Source organism: Barbus barbus (assembly GCF_936440315.1).
Source record: "Barbus barbus genome assembly, chromosome: 14".
In the NCBI taxonomy this organism is placed as follows: Eukaryota; Metazoa; Chordata; class Actinopteri; order Cypriniformes; family Cyprinidae; genus Barbus; species Barbus barbus.
The window spans coordinates 12,427,050-12,443,135 of NC_136742.1; the positions used below are offsets into that span (position 1 = coordinate 12,427,050).

The window sequence follows — 16,086 nt, forward strand, 5'->3', positions numbered from 1 at the left end:
TATTTGAAATTGTTGATTTACTGTTTTTTTATCAAATACATGCAGCTCAAATGTATAATATCAAAAGCTAAAATTAATTTAAAAATGTTATTTTATTGTAGTTAGTTTTCAAACTCATTTTAGTTTAGTTTTCACTAGTTACAGTAGTTTTTATTTTTATTTCTGTTCATAAAAATTTTTAGCTTTAGCTTGGACATACTTAAAGGGTTTAGTCATTAATTACTCACCCTCATGTCGTTCCAAACCTGTAAGACCTTCGTTCATCTTCAGAGCACAAATGAAGATATTTTTGATGAAATGTGAGAGCTCTCTGACCCTCCCATAGACAGCAATGAAACTGTAATGTTCCCAGGATCAGAAACGAAGTAAGGACATCGGTAAAACCGTCTGTGACATCAGTGGCTCAACTTTTCAATACTTTTTGAGCGCAAAGAAAATAAAAATAACATGAATTTATTCAGCAATTCTTCTCCCCCGTCTTCCACCATTTTGGAGAGTATAATTATGTCGATTACACTCCTGGGTACTGGGTTCATTTTGGGGTGAACTAACCCTTTAAAAAAATGTCGTCATAGGGGTTTGAAACAACATGAGAGTGAGTAAAAACTGATTTATTTTTTTTAAGGAAATATTTAAAATTCTGTCAGTTTCCAAATAGTCTCTCATTTGGTTTCCAAATGTTCCTTCTCCATTTTAACCTCTCATTCATTCACTTGTTCATTTTCTCTGTAATCCATTAATTTTTTCCTCTGTTTCCCTCCTGCTGTTGGGCCTGATTCTATCCAGTCTGAAATCTTTCTCTGCACGCCGTTGCATAGCAGCACTCATTCATGGCAGAGCAAGTCCCTCACGTGAGGGAATGGCGTCACACATGTTGATCTCAAAGTCTTTTTATAGAAACCCTCACGTGAGCTTGTGCTCCCTTTTGCGTTCATTCGGTCTCATCCACCCCGATCCTGCCACGCACGCAGACACTTCAAACTGAATGAAAATTTTGAATTAACAAAGCAATTTCCTCTGCTGGAGCAGTTCCCTTAAGCTTTCAGAATGTATTAAACTTATGCTTTTTGTCAATTAGGAAACTCAGGAAATGGTGCTTCTGAAGTTCAAGCCTGACCTTCCTCCCCCTGTAAGCAAGCCCTCCCTGGAACAGCTCTCCCACCTCATAAAGACCTGTCTCCACTACCCAGAGTCTTATGATCATCCCTTCCCACAAAAGAGGTAAAGTGCACGCAAACAAACACTTTTGAAAAGCTCAAAGAGACCTGAATCGGTTAGCCGAAATCCGCTGACTGTGTTTCCGAGGTGATAAGAGTCGCATAGATGCACACTAATGTTCTCATGCCCAGTGACGCCCACAGGAGCGCTTGTCTGGCCTAGTTCTGCAATGGTGCGCGGAAAGTAGGTGTGTCTGCGTGAAAGATGGAGATAAATTGGACTGGGTCGAGCTTATGCGCACTCAAAGCACTCAGTCATCACTCATAGCCTTGGGTTTGTGCGAATGTGCCCTCGGAAATTTGTTTGTTCGTTCTGTGAGGAACAAAGGCTGGCAACAGCTAGAAAACTCACTGAAATGCCAAACACATTGGAGATGAATCGTTGTTCAAAGAGCACACAAGCAACAATAACAAACCCCTTTAAAGTCATCATAAAATGGAAATTCTCCCTATTCTCGAAATCCATCTTATTGATCTTATTGCAAAAGATTCATCCATGTGTTTAATTTTTTGACCTAGTAATGTTTTATCCAACTATCATAACTGGACCTTCCTGTGAAAACAATAGATTGACGTATGCCAAACTTTTCCAATCATTGGCCTAATGGTTAGAGAGTCAGACTCGTAATCGAAAGGTTGCGAGTTCGAGTCCCCGGCTGGCAGGAATTGTAGGTGGGGGGAGTGAATGTCCAGCGCTCTCTCCACCCTCAATACCACGACTGAGGTGCCCTTGAGCAAGGCACCGAACCCCCAATTGCTCCCCGGGCGCCGCAGCATGGCTGCCCACTGCTCCGGGTGTGTGTTCACGGTGTGTGTGTGTGTGTGTGTGTGTGTGTGTGTGTGCATTTGTTCACTACTCACTGCTGTGTGTGTGCACTTGGATGGGTTAAACGCAGAGCACCAATTTCGAGTATGGGTCACCATACTTGACAATACGTCACGACTTTAAAAAAAAAAATTTCGTCAGCTTAAACTTCGTTCCTTTCTTACAGTCAACCTCAAGCTTGCATTCAGATCTGCCGCCATCCAAATCAGCAACCGACAGATACAACCAAGTCCCTCCCTACATTTTTGCATTTTGCTTAAATTTACATCAATATAGTAGAAACGATCTGTCACTACTTGTTACATAGCAACTTTAAACACTACCTGCGTTTCCATTACCCTTCAGATTGCAAAAATTTAAATTGCGAATTGAAAATAGGAACACGTCAATTTCGCAAAAACTCCTATGCATCGCAAAAAAGTTTTTACGCTCGCATGATTTTTTAGGCAATTTGAAAAAGTAATATTTTGCAAAACTGCAATGGAAACAGTTTTTTTTTCTGCATTTACAGGTCTCCTGGTGTACATAAAAGTCATATGATCGTTCTTTAATGTACTATAACCTCTAAAAAAACACCTTATTTGTGGCCGTTCTCAAGTATAAGAGCCTTTCATTGCCATTAATGCTTGGAGAATCCCCCATCTGCACTGCACATGTCTGTGGCGCATTATAGCTCCGACACAGACACCAGAGCTGATCACGTCCACTCTAGTCAATGCTTGTGTTTAAACCAGCTGTGTCGCGGCACGTTTCAGAAGCATCCCAGAAGTGGCTCTCAGTGCTACTTCGCTAAAGGTACAGGCCTACATCTCCTTTGAAAAATAATGGCTAGTGCGTGGCTACGATATACGTAAACCTACCAACATCTGTCGCAGTGACTCATCGCGAGAGGGAAAAATTATGTTTTAGTCACATAACATTAGTTAATGGAAACGCCGTCACTTCGCAATGGTTTTTTTTATCAACGTTTATAAAATATCACACAAGTTTGGTGCATATCTGTAATGGAAAAGCAGCTGCTGATGCAAGATATAAGCATTTACTAAGAAAAGAAAAAATAATAATAATTTCAGAACATAAAGGTCTAGTTTACAGGCCATTTAAGGAATGCCATCATAAGTGACCCTAACAAACTGTCCTAATCAGATTTGACAAACTGTAAAGTGCTAAAAGTTCTTGTCTGTTGTGTTTTTATCCTAACTGAACACTAGCCTAAAAAACTGTTAAAATAAAATTTAAGTTTAATAATAACTTAAATACTTTAAATAAGTTGCAATGAAACCAAAGTAGAGATTTTTTCTTCTGTATTTCGATGTACTTCAAAGTGCAACGGATTATCAGAAAATAAGAAACTGTAAAGAGGGATTTGGTTATATTGATTGGTTGCTGATTTGATTTTGAGATGCGGCTGTTGCACTCAATGTATCCCAGCTTGCGGTTGATTATGGAGGTGCGGGGGACTGAATGATTAAACTAAATGATTATAGAAGTCTGATATACATCACCAGAGGTCTGTCGTTTTTACCATAAAACCACAGTTGTGACATTTTGATTAAATGTTACAAGGTCAAAAAAAAAGAAAGAAACACATGAATGAGTTATGAAAAATAAGATGTACAACAGGCATTTCCAATAGAGTTTATTTTAATTTGAATGCCAACTTTAAATGTTTAAAGTAATTGCTGAATTGCTGGAGTGGTGGAACAGAATTGAAAACCTAAAACCGGGTCAAACACATCTTACTGTGCAACAGCACAGCCGTACAGAAATTAAATTTGCCGGGAAATTGAACCAAACATCTTGTAGCATGATGAGATGTATGTTCCAGAGTCAGGGGGTTAGTCCATTCATATTTGTGCTTCAGGACAAATGACTTAAAGTTGCTGCACACCAGTATGGGATTAACAGAAGTTATGAGACCCATTGATCAAAGTAATATCCAGATGAAAGTCAAGAGTGCTATATTTTACATCACAAAATTGAATAAAAATTGAATAATCAATTTTGTCTGGCTTGAAAACTTGGGCACATGTTTGAGTTCCAATATCAGGCCATGAGGAGAAGCTAGTACAGATGTTTTCTATTGCATATTTCAACTAAAGTTTGCTTTTAAGGGAAGTCGTGGCCTAATGGTTGGAGAGTCGGACTTGTAATCCGAAGGTCGTGGGTTCGAATCTCAGGTCTGGCAGGGATTGTAGGTGGGGGGAGTGAATAACCAGCGATTTCTCCACCATCAATACCATGACTGAGGCACCCTTGAGCAAGGCACCGAACCCCAACTGCTCCCCGGGCTTGGATGGGTTAAATGCAGAGCACAAATTCTGAGTATGGGTCACCATACTTGGCCACACTTCCCCTTCCCTTTCCCTTTCCTTTTTGTGGAGGACGCACATAGCATTGTGTCAAAGATGAGAAATTTCAAGAATTAGACCTACGTCTGAACTCCATGTCTAAAGGTTTGATGTTCTTGACATTTTTTCCTTCTCTTCTCTAGTTTATGTGTGGTTCCAGTCACCCTGACGTTGTCCAACTGTTCCTTGGCTCAGGTAGATGTCATCGTTGATCTGCGGCATAAAACGACCAGGTACATCTACGTTTTTCCTGATCCCAAAATCTTCACAATAAGGAGAGCGTTTGTACTTACAAGCCGTCTCACTCTCTTGTTGTCTGTCTTTGCAGCCCGGAGTCACTGGAAGTGCATGGTTCTTTTAGCTGGCTGGGCCAGACACAATATAAGTTGCAGCTCCAGGCTCAAGAGGTGTACAGGCTTTCCTTGAAAGCTTGTTTCTTCCAGGCTGGAGTTTATAATTTGGGCACACCCCGTGTCTTCGCCAAGTTGGCACAGACCAGCGCTATGTGTGAGACCAGTCAGCAGAGTGCCATGCCTGCCCTCATTATCATCAACAGCGTTTGAGTAACTCCGCAACATCGATCCAACCTTTCTTCAAAGTTCTTGGCCCACCTAAATAAATTAAATGGACTGGACTCCAAGATTTTTCTACTTGTTGCTAAAACAAAATCTAATTGAGAGAGATAAGTAATTAAAAAGACTTGAACACACGTTTCAACTTAACACTGCATCTGATGTGCTTGTACGGTCTGCAATAGTGAGCTAAACACAAACAGACTTTAGATGTTTTGTCTTATATGCACCTGATGCGTGACTGGATCTGTTTTTTTTTTCCATGTTAATTTATCTCTCATGTGAGCCATGTATCTTTTGAAGATTTTTGTTTTTGTTTTATGAAATCTTTTTGTTTTTAGAACAAATTTTTTCAAGATCCCAAACATGTGGTAATGTAAATGGCTATACATCTCTGCCTCATACTTCCCTGCCGGCTATCTCATGGTTGTCCACTGTGCTCTGTTGCCACAGTAACACACACAAAAAAACGTAATCTTAAAACCAGAAGATGAAACACAACACTGTAACCTGATGAGCTGCGATTGATATCATTGCAGCCGTTGAAAGGATGGCATATTCTGCCTTATTCAGTCAGGCTGCAAATGTGGTGTCAAGTGGACCTTAATATCACCTTATGAGAAGCCAGTGGAATTGGTGAAGTCCAACGAGGAGCCATCTTAATGTTTGTGACCCAGTGAGGAAATGGCAGAATCCATGTTGCCCATTCATACAGCATAGACTTTTAAGGACCTGTCAGGACATCAAAAGGGGTAGAATTCAGTCTGAGGGCATATTTTTGTTTGTGCATCTTTGTGTGGGTGGGCTGTACTGTTTTCTCTGGAAATTTTAAATTTTCTACAAACCAATCATCTTCTCCCACCACCTGAGCTCTCATTCTGTCATCTCCACTACTATGATCAAACTGTTATTTAAATGTATCTACATGACTGCTTTTCTGAAAAAAAATGATGTATTATATTTATAACAAATTACTGTACATAGAATAAAATGTAACCAATAACCAAAAACCCAGCTGCCTGTTGCCTTCTTAGTTGTTTGGTTTATTTTAGAAATGTAATTTGCTGTATTGATTTAACAAGTACCATCTACCAATCGCAACACACGTTTGTTCTCTAATATGCAGTCCCTGGGAAACGTGTAATTGAACATGCTATGGTAAATGATGAATGTGAGGCTTGTTTTAATAATAGTAATTTTCTTTTTGTGCCTGGCTATTTGCTTCTTGAATATTTAACAAGGGTAGCGAAACAGAGCTTCAAAATCTTGCCAGAAATGCTTTTATTGTTTTCTATGTATGTTTACTTGTTAAAATCGTTCAACAGGGCTGGTTTGGTCAGTGGCTTTGTACGTCATGTAAGGTTGGACTGCCCGAGTGAACCACTAGGTTTGTCTAAAATGTTATGCATTTTGTCCCTGAAACAAACAAAAACTAGCTGGAATGCTCAACATGCTTCAACATCATTCTGTTGATGTTGGCAGCTGAAACATCGGTGAAAGGAATATGAATTTCACAGCAATAGACATAACAGTGCACCCACATATTATTATTTTTTTCATACTTTGTTCTGTCATTAAATTAGTTTTTTTTTATTTTTGTTTTTCAAAATCTCATATACTTTTTAATCATATGGTTTTAATAATAATGATCTGAAATTATCAACTGAGGTTTGAGGACCCCCCCCCCCCCACACACACACACACACACACTCCTTTGATTGTGATGATCTGGAGTTATTTCCTGTTAAATGAAATCAATAAAAAAAAGCATTTACAAGCACATAAATATTCTCATAATAATCACAATTTGGTGATATTCTGTGTATATCATTAACCTGCATGCTCACATTACCAACATCAACCTAAATGCCAAAACCATATTAAACCAGCATTTGGTTTTCTGAATACGACAGCCGGTATGCTTAATCAGAATACAGGTGCATCTAAAAAAAAATTGAATATCGTGAAAAAGTTCATTTTTTTTATTGTATCTTTTTTCAAAAAGTGGAACTTTCATATATTCTAGATTCATTACTTGTAAAGTAAAACATTCCAAAAAAAAATTTGTTTTTCAAAAAATTTTCAGTTCTTTTTCTCCACAGCCCAGGTAAGACGCTTCTGACGTTTCTGGTTCAGAAGTGGCTTGGTAGCCCTTTTCTTGAAGACGTCTGAGCGTGGTGACTCTTGATGCACTGACTCCAGCTTCAGTCCACTCCTTGTGAAGCTCTCCCAAGTGTCTGAATCAGCTTTGATTGACAGTATTCTCAGCTTGCGGTCATCCCTGTTGCTTGTGCACCTTTTCCTACCTAAATTCTTCCTTCCAGTCAACTTTGCATTTAATATGCTTTGATACAGCACTCTGTGAACAGCCACCCCTTTCAGTAATGACCCTCTGTGACTTACCCTCTTTGTGGAGGACGTCAATGTTCGTCTTCTGGACCATTGCCAAGTCAGCAGTCTTCCCCATTATTGTGGTTTCAAAGAACAAGAGATAACCAGAGTTTATACTGTAGGAATGGTCATTAATTGAAACTCAAATGTAAATATTCTATTTTGAGATGCTGGATTTTTGACTTTCATGAGCTGTAAGATCTAATCATCAAAATTAAAACAAAAAAAAAACTTTTAGATGTTTTACTTTACGTGTAATGAATCTAAAATATATAAAAGTTTCACTTTTTAAAATGTTACAATAAAAAAAAGAACTTTTTCACAATATTTTATTTTTTTTAGATGCACCTGTATTTGTTGGTTGTAAACATTTTATTTTAGATTAAACTATCAAAAATGTTTAAGTATTAATTTTCACAACTATCTGTATCTAATATCACATTGACTGACCTTCATTTGGACATAAACAGATAAGTATCTATATCTAGCATAAGTTAGCCTATTTTAATACCCAATCATAATTTACATTTGAAAATTGTCGTGCTAATGAGTGTTAGGCTATTATTAAGATACATGTAGCCTATAATAACAAGTTTAACTAATTACTGTTAACTGTATAAATATTCTGAATAAATACTAAAAACAAACCTTAAATGTCCATGTAATCTCACAGTAGCCAAACAGGTGTAAAATTTATTTATTTATATATTTATTTATTTGTGGTTCTCAGCAGTAGCTACAATGCACATAATCCAAACATAATTCTAATTTCTCGCCTGTTTTTATCGTTGTTGTTTTTTTCTTTCTATCTCTTCAGGTGCAAATCGACGCGCTCATACATTTTGAATCTTACTTTGCTCCAAATTCAGCAAATTGCTTTTTCTTCTTCTTTTCTGCTGGAAGATGTTTAGATAAACTGTCAACGGTAAAATGATGGTTAGGCTACTGTAACCCGCTGAAAGTCCAAGCTTCCCTCCGCTGCGTAATTTCACGCGAGTCAGATTGAAAGAGCGCTCGCATGCAATTTGATTTGCGCGCGCTCGTGTTCAGAAACGCAGTAAGATTCAATGTCTTAGATTTTTGGACTAATTGAAAGTCAGTCTGTCTTAATTTAGAATTAAACCTGTAAAATACAGCAACGATATTTTTTTATACCTTTTAAACTCAGTGTGGGATTAATCAGGTTGAAGCTCTGATCCTGAAGGTTTAAAGATGTTTTTTTCATTAAATGCTAAACTGTTCCCTCTTTTTTCCCTTTTCCTCTCCCTTCCCCTATGCCTTTCCTTTCTGTTGCGTTCCTTTCTTTCCTTCTCTGTCCCTTCCGTTGCATCTCAGTTGCTTTTTTTAAAGAGTCTTAAGCACTAATCATTTTGCATTTGAACATTTTGCTGAACCTGCTGTCCCAGTACGAGAATCCGGATCTAATGTAATGTGTGTGTAAAGGCACGAAAGGCTGCATCACAATAACGCGCGCTGTCGTCAAAGGTCGATGTGTTTCCAAACTCACCGTTGCGCGCATCAGGCGATCAGTAGCCTACAAATACTTTTTTATGGAAAAGGGAGGGTGGGGGGATGAGAGTCATTCACAACTCGCTGTGAAGCACTAGGGATCATCTGCACGTGCATCTGCGCACAGTCTTGCGCAAAAACTCTGATCACCACCGGAAGGTCTCGTTTTTGGTCTCCCACGCGCAAGCATTCGACTGCGCGTGCCACCGCGATGTGGGTCCGAACCGCGGAGCTTTGACGAATGATCACGGATAAAGCGGAGGAACCCCTTCGGCGTCCCGAGGAGAGGCGAGGCTGGCGGCTGTCATGGTAGGAAGGTGATGTTGGAGATGTTGGGTGGAAGAGATCAATCCACTTTGCATTAAGGGTTTTTGTAAGTGATGACATCGAATGTCTCCTAGCGAGCAGGTGCATGTGGATAAATGGACAAGTGTGGACGCGAGAGTTTGGTGCCGATGAGACGCGCGCCTGAAAGCGAGCGTCTTGCGATTATGCGCTTTTCTCTTCAATGTCGGTGTCTCGCGGTGACATTTCTCATGCATATAGCCTACCCCATTCACTTGTTGATTTTTTGTAATCCAGCTTCGAAAACGCATCTGGTGTTTTCTCAGGCTTTGGTCTTATTAGTGAATGAAAGACGCTGATGGTTTGTGCGCTTATTGGCTGAGGGTTGCGCGTCTCTTCGCACAAAGGCGAGGGGTGCTGTAACACGTTGTTTTAACATCTGTATCTCAGTGGTATTTTGAACTGTATTTTTCAAACTTTAATCATCAATTTCCATGTTTGTCTGCAACAAATGAATGCAGTTTATAAGTCTGCAACTTATTGCTAAACTGTGTAAATTAATGTGAAACACAAAGAGTGCTGTTACAATCTCCACTACTTTTGTGGTTTGTAACACCAGTTAAAACATAGACAATTTACCATTTTTACATTACTTTATTATGGTAATCAAATGCACTTATTTTAGAAAGATTATGACTTTCCTCAGCTCATTTTATTTTGATTCCAAATAGTAAACATAAACTCTAACAACAATAGCTATAATACTTAACCCCATTTTGAGACAAATTTGTAGTCAGAAATGAGCTAAACTTAAATAATAATAATAAATAAATAATAATAAAAATAAAAATTAATAAATTTGTGGCATAAATCTCACAAAACACATTAAAAATGCAGAAATGTTCTGTTTAGATTTATAACTAGATATAATTGAAAACACTAGAAGTCTGCCAGCTAAATGTGTGAGTCTATTTACTTATTCATATTTTGTGGCCATATCTGTGTCCAGAAGTGAGTTATACAGTACATGATAAAACCTCACTCTGAAGGCATCCTCATTTGTAAAAACTGTATGGAATTTCCCCATTTAGAATCTGAGGTTTTACTAGTGCATTTACTGAAGTTCATTAATAACAGCGTCTTGCTATGCCTGAGGACAGAGCCCGGAGTATCTTGTGGTTCTCAGATTCAGCACCCATAGATAGAGAGGTCTGGCAAGGATGCATAATGCTTTCTTTCCTCCATCCGTCCCTGACTGCAGCCCCTCCTGCTATTAATATAGTAAATTGTCATACATTCTTATAGTGCTTTAACAGTTCACCTATTACTTAAGAAGTATAGTGCTCTGATGCATTGATGAAAATGCCATAAACTTAGGCATAAAAACAGACAGGAAAGCAAATACCATTTTAAAACTGTCTGTAGACAGTTAATGCAGTCAGTTTGTTATTTTAAACAGGAATGTTTGACATCTGGTCCTGGCTGTTTCTGGACACTTTTTGTATCTGCTGATACTTAAATCAAGCTTTGATGCTTGATTGTGTCTGTGGTCTGAGCAGTGACAATGACTGACATTCCAATAAGCGGCAGGTTTTGTAGCTTATTCTAAAACAAAGATCTTCAGTATTTCAAGACAAGGCCGCCTTAGTACATATAGAGACAGAACAGAAAGCTTCTGTTACATATTACATAAACTGAGCGTATGATTGATTTCACATTATGTTATGATGCTTACATCGCAATGCATTTGTTAATGCTGTTAAACTGTATGTACTACATTTTAATGGGTTGGTCAGGACAATGATACATTTAACTCCACTTTTAGTTGATAACTTTAGCTAAGGTAGTACTGACTTAAGCTTGTCTAACACCTGTTTTCATTTTCCCACAAAAATTAATTGGAGGTCAAACAGTAATTGGCAGACCCCCTGCTGAAGAAAGAATGGAGTTGCACTTTTCCCCCAAAATAAACGCTTGAGGATATTTTGACTGTTTATTTACATTGTTGGTTACTTCTACATTGTCTTTCTGCATTAAAATTTCAATTATGACATTTATTTCAAATGACAACCCTCCAACAAATCACATACTGATAATTATTATTATTAAATTCAGATTTTTTGGCTTCCTACAAACACCAATGTGAATTTGTTGCAGACTGAGACAAAATCACAGCTAAAAAAGGGGTTTGAGTCCACTTTAATTCCCAGGTAGAAGTCAATACAAAGGCCTTTTTCATTTTACTCTGTTCAGTTTGATCGGATGTCTCTTAATTTTGTCCCTAAACTGATATTTAAATGTAAAATGTACAAAATTGAACTTACTGAACCCCGATGGGGTCCAAGGCCCACTCACCATAGTCTCATAGCCCCGGGAAACACTGGCTGACCATCTATCTATATATTATGTCTTTTGTGGTAATTCATACTGATATCATATGACTTCCAAAAGGCTTATTTACTGCTTGTTTTTCCTCATTAATAAACCCTGAGAATATATCCTCAGAAGTTTATGATTTCATGGTAAATTCAGAGAGATCTGAGGTGAAGTGTTCTCGTTTTATTAGCAGACTGCATACTGCACATGACAACAGTACAAACGCAAATGACAAAAAACACTTTCTTCTTGAAACCAACCTCAAATGCAGATGGATTTTGATTCAGTGATATAAATGCATGTCCCGTAGAGAGTGGGTTAGAATACATATATATATTGAGTTATGAGTGCACATCTGGAGACTCTACCCATAAAAAGACAGCACCGTAGGCTCATCCTTTATTAAATCACAAATGACTAGACTGAGGCTCCAGACCTTTCCCTTTTGAATGGCACTGCATTCATATGTATATTCATGTGTCCTTGTGTGTATAATCAGTGGATGACTGTTTGGCTGACTGATCCTCATTTCTCAGCTGAGGTTTTTACAGCTCTGATGGAGCGGCAGGTGAATTAGAGGCGTTCTCTGATTTATCACTGTCTGTGTGTGTTTGGATGAATGTGTATTCTCGTATAGAGTTTTACAAACAGTCACATATGCCACTTTGAGCTGTAATCATTCATCGGCTCACCAGAGTCAACATTGCCAGTAACTGTGCTGATTATTCATTAGTTGGTGTCAGCCTAAAGACAACATCAATTATACTGTAGTTGTTTTCTGGTCTAATATGTTGAGAGCTTGGCAAAGTAGGGCTAGCAAACACAGTTCTGCCTGTCTTTGTGTCCTGTTGTCATATTATTAAATAATACTAACATATGTATTGCTCTCACCTACATACATCTTCTGTAGCAGGTTAATAGGAATAGTTCACCCAAAAATGAAAATTTAGGCCTACTCACCCTCAGGCCATCCAAAGTGTAGAAGAGTTTGTTACTTCATCAGAACAGATTAGGAGAAATTTAGCATTACATCACTTGCTCACCAATCGATCATCTGCAGTGAATGGGTGCCGTCAGAATGAGAGTCCAAACAATCACAATAATCCACAAGTAATCCACACCACTCCAGTCCATCAATAAACGTCGTGGGAAGTGAAAAGCTGTGTGGTTGTAAGAAACAAATCCATCATTAAGCCATTCCTCCAGTGAAAAACTCCCCTATTGTCCTCTCACATCAAAATCCACCGATATGTTTGTTCAGAACTGTATATTTGGCCTGTTTTCTTTTAGAAACAGTGCTTGATCTGTGCATATTTCTCTCCTAATTCAGACAAGATGACTTTTTCATTGGAGAAAGCAATATTATGGATATTTCAGCCAGAATCAATGGTTTAAAGTAAAAAAAAAAAAAAAAAACTCTAAATAATGGATTTGTTTCTTACAAAAATACAGCTTTTCACTTTAGAAGATATTAATTTATGGATTGGAGTCATGTGGATTACGTGTGGATTATTATGATGTTTTTATCAGCTGTTTGGACTTCAATCATTCTGATGGCACCCATTCACTACAGAGGATCCATTCGTGCGCATGATGTAGTGCTAAATTTCTCCAAATATGTTCTGATGAAGAAATAAACATATCTACATCTTGGATGGCTTGAGGGTGAGTAGCAAATTTTCACTTTTCTCTATTCCTTTAATATGAGACAGCTGAGAGTTATAAAATGGCTTTCATAAGCTCATGCCCCCCTGTGTGTGCTTTGGCTGTTCCGAAGTTTTTTTTTTAATAATAAATGTAAGATATGTACACATCACAGGCACTAAACATTCCAGGCTGTCATATTTTTCAATAATCTTGTAGTACAGGTGTGGAGTAAAGTCATTTTTAGAGGAAAATCTAGTTGTGTTAATTCATTTACTCTGTTATTACGTTTAGCACAGGGATTAAGGAAAGCAAACCCCAACAAGCCTTTGGCAGTGCGAATATTTGACCTAAGTAATAACATTTCAAGACTCGACAAATATGAATATTTGTGTGTGTGAGAGAGAGAGAAGAAAGATGCCAATGTCAAAATGGCAGAATAGAAGTGTGTGTTTAACAGGATGTTATGATGATATTTGTAAGTTTTACCACCAATGGCGGCGAGCATGCACTCATTCATAAATTCGAAGTCATGAGGAATTTGTTTATTGTTAATATGTTCAAAGAATATGACTTGCAAAGCTGCTTTTTTGATGACTTGTCTTAAAGGAGAGCTTTCTGTTTGCTTATAGTAGTACTAGTAGCCCTTTATTGTCACTAGTCACAAGTACCAGCGAAATTAGCCATCAACCTGTCCATACATACACAAACATACATACAATACAATATGACAAGGGGGTGGACAGGACAGGAAGACAGGGAATTTGAGGAAGAAATACAGCTTAAACATGAGGAAGGAGGGGGGGGGGAGGGGATAACCCCCAGACTATGCTCCTATGGGAGTACAGTGTGAGAACAGAAATAACACCCCAGCAACAAAAGCACATAATCAATACACCATAGACACACGACTTGCAACAGGTGGGGGGTAATCCAGCTCCTACAAACAGCCAACCGGTCCAGCAGCTATTCTCAGCGCCAGTCACAGACCCGCCTGTTGGACTGGCGGAACAAAGCGGCGAAGGCGAGGGATCGGGGGTGGGGGGGTGAATGGAATGTCTGTATATATGGGTATGTGTGTGATGTGAGTTCGTGTATTTGTAGACCTGGAGATCCTCCCCGCTGGTATCCAAAACAAGTTGTCTCAGTCCGCAGATTGTGATAGCGACAGCAATTGCCATGGAAACGGCCTTGATCGGGACCCAGGCGGAGTCGACAATCACCAGGTGTCTGTGGGAGGGGTCAGGAAGCAAGAGCGTCTCACTGCAGTGCCCTTCCGGGGGGGGTTGTTTCCAGAACGACCTTGTCCGAGGCAGTTCTGTTGTTTTGGGAAGCCGAAAGATGATAAGATTGTTTGGTCTTGGTGCGAGCAGCTGCATACCAATTTTCACAGCTCTCTTTGTCCATTCTGGTCTCCAAGTCCATCAATTTTTCTCAGCACAGCCGTGAGCTTCTGCGTGTTAGAATCCATATTGCGGTTGATTAGTTTCAGTCTCAGTGCTGACCGCTCTGCCCACTGCTTCAATCATGACGGGCAGCCTTGTGAGGCTTTGGACAGCTGTTCCCGTCTTCTGAATTATCTGATAACCCAGGGCAAAGCCTAATCCAATCAGCAGAAAACCCGTTATCATGGTTCCGAATAGGTGTCTTCAATGTCCTCCACGGAAAGAGCCGCCAGACACACGACCCGCCATCTCTCCCATGCGTCCATCATGTAGCCAGTAGCGACCGTCCCGTCTGGACAATTGGGCTCCCCCGAACCCCGGGCTCTTGTAGAGAATATGGTGTCAATTGCGTTGAGAGACCAGTTGATCAAATCCATGATTTTTCGGTTTGGAGAGCAGTGCAGAAAGAGTCTCTCAAGTGTTAGACAATAGACAAGACGAGAGAGCAAGCAGGAAAGATAAGGGGAGGAGAGGAGAGAAAAAGTGTCCGCCTTCGCAGAGAGCCAAGAGAGAAGTCTATATATAAAACATTAAAGCTATTTTACTCATAAAATGGATTTACGTAGAAGAACGCAGTGCAGGTCTGGGATTATCGCTCTCTGGATGCGTTTGAGTGTGCAGACTCAGCCTTTAGCTCCACTGCTGATCAGTATGCTGCATGTGTGCGTTTGAGGGAAGTAGGTAAGGAGGTAGGGAGAGAAAAAGAGGGAGAGCGATGGAATATTTATACAGATGTGATTTAAAGAGCCTGGCAATTAGCCTAATGAAATTTAAACGCTATATTCACAGTTTTTAAGAATAATGCGCAGCTGTTACACTCAGCAAAGCCGGCAGGCCGTTCAAAGGTACTAGAGGAAATACTTGCACGTTTCAAATACAAATTCTGAGAAAAAATTTATTATATGCTCCAGATTTACTGAAAATGAGTTTACTGGGAAGGATGCCTATATGTTTTCTGAAATGAGCAATTGAAGGATAACTTTATTACCATCAGCAGATTTTCACATTCACGCATCTCCTTCTCACTCTGTCTGTAACTCTGTCCCCAAACAGGTTAAAGGAACAGCTCACAATGAAATGAATCTGTCGTGTTTTTATTTTATTTAGGCTGGTTTTGATGGATAGATCAGTTGATTATTTTTTTTTTACTTATTTATAAACCAGATACTTCTCTCATGAACATGTTGGAATTAATAACAAGTCTGTGAATAACAATTGTAATAGGCCTTTAGTTAGGGTAGTGTATGGAAACTTGTTTCTGCCACAGGATTAAAAATATATGCTACTTTTATCTACAATATAGACATTCTTCCCCTTTTTGCACAATTTTGAATTCAAATTTAACAATTCCGACTTTTTTCTTGCAATTCTGAGGAAAAAGGAGTTGAGAGTTCTCAGAATTGCGTGAAAAAACCCTCAAAATTGTGAGATACAAATTAAGAATTGTGAGAAAATAAGTCTGAATTTTGA

The 16,086-nt window shown here is 38.9% G+C and overlaps 1 protein-coding gene across 3 annotated transcripts in view; it reads left to right on the forward strand.

The window, feature by feature from the left end:
* LOC306880602 (trafficking protein particle complex subunit 8-like) overlaps positions 1–5,971 on the forward strand; it is a 51,302-nt gene extending 45,331 nt beyond the window's left edge. For all 3 annotated transcript variants that reach the window (XM_079434229.1, XM_079434230.1, XM_079434231.1), the window contains 3 exons: positions 1,079–1,221; positions 4,538–4,627; positions 4,723–5,971. In XM_079434229.1, the coding sequence (XP_079290355.1) occupies positions 1,079–1,221; positions 4,538–4,627; positions 4,723–4,957 (468 nt within the window). In that variant the 3' untranslated portion in view covers positions 4,958–5,971. The remainder of the gene's footprint in view (positions 1–1,078; positions 1,222–4,537; positions 4,628–4,722) is intronic.
* Positions 5,972–16,086: the final 10,115 nt, after the last annotated feature.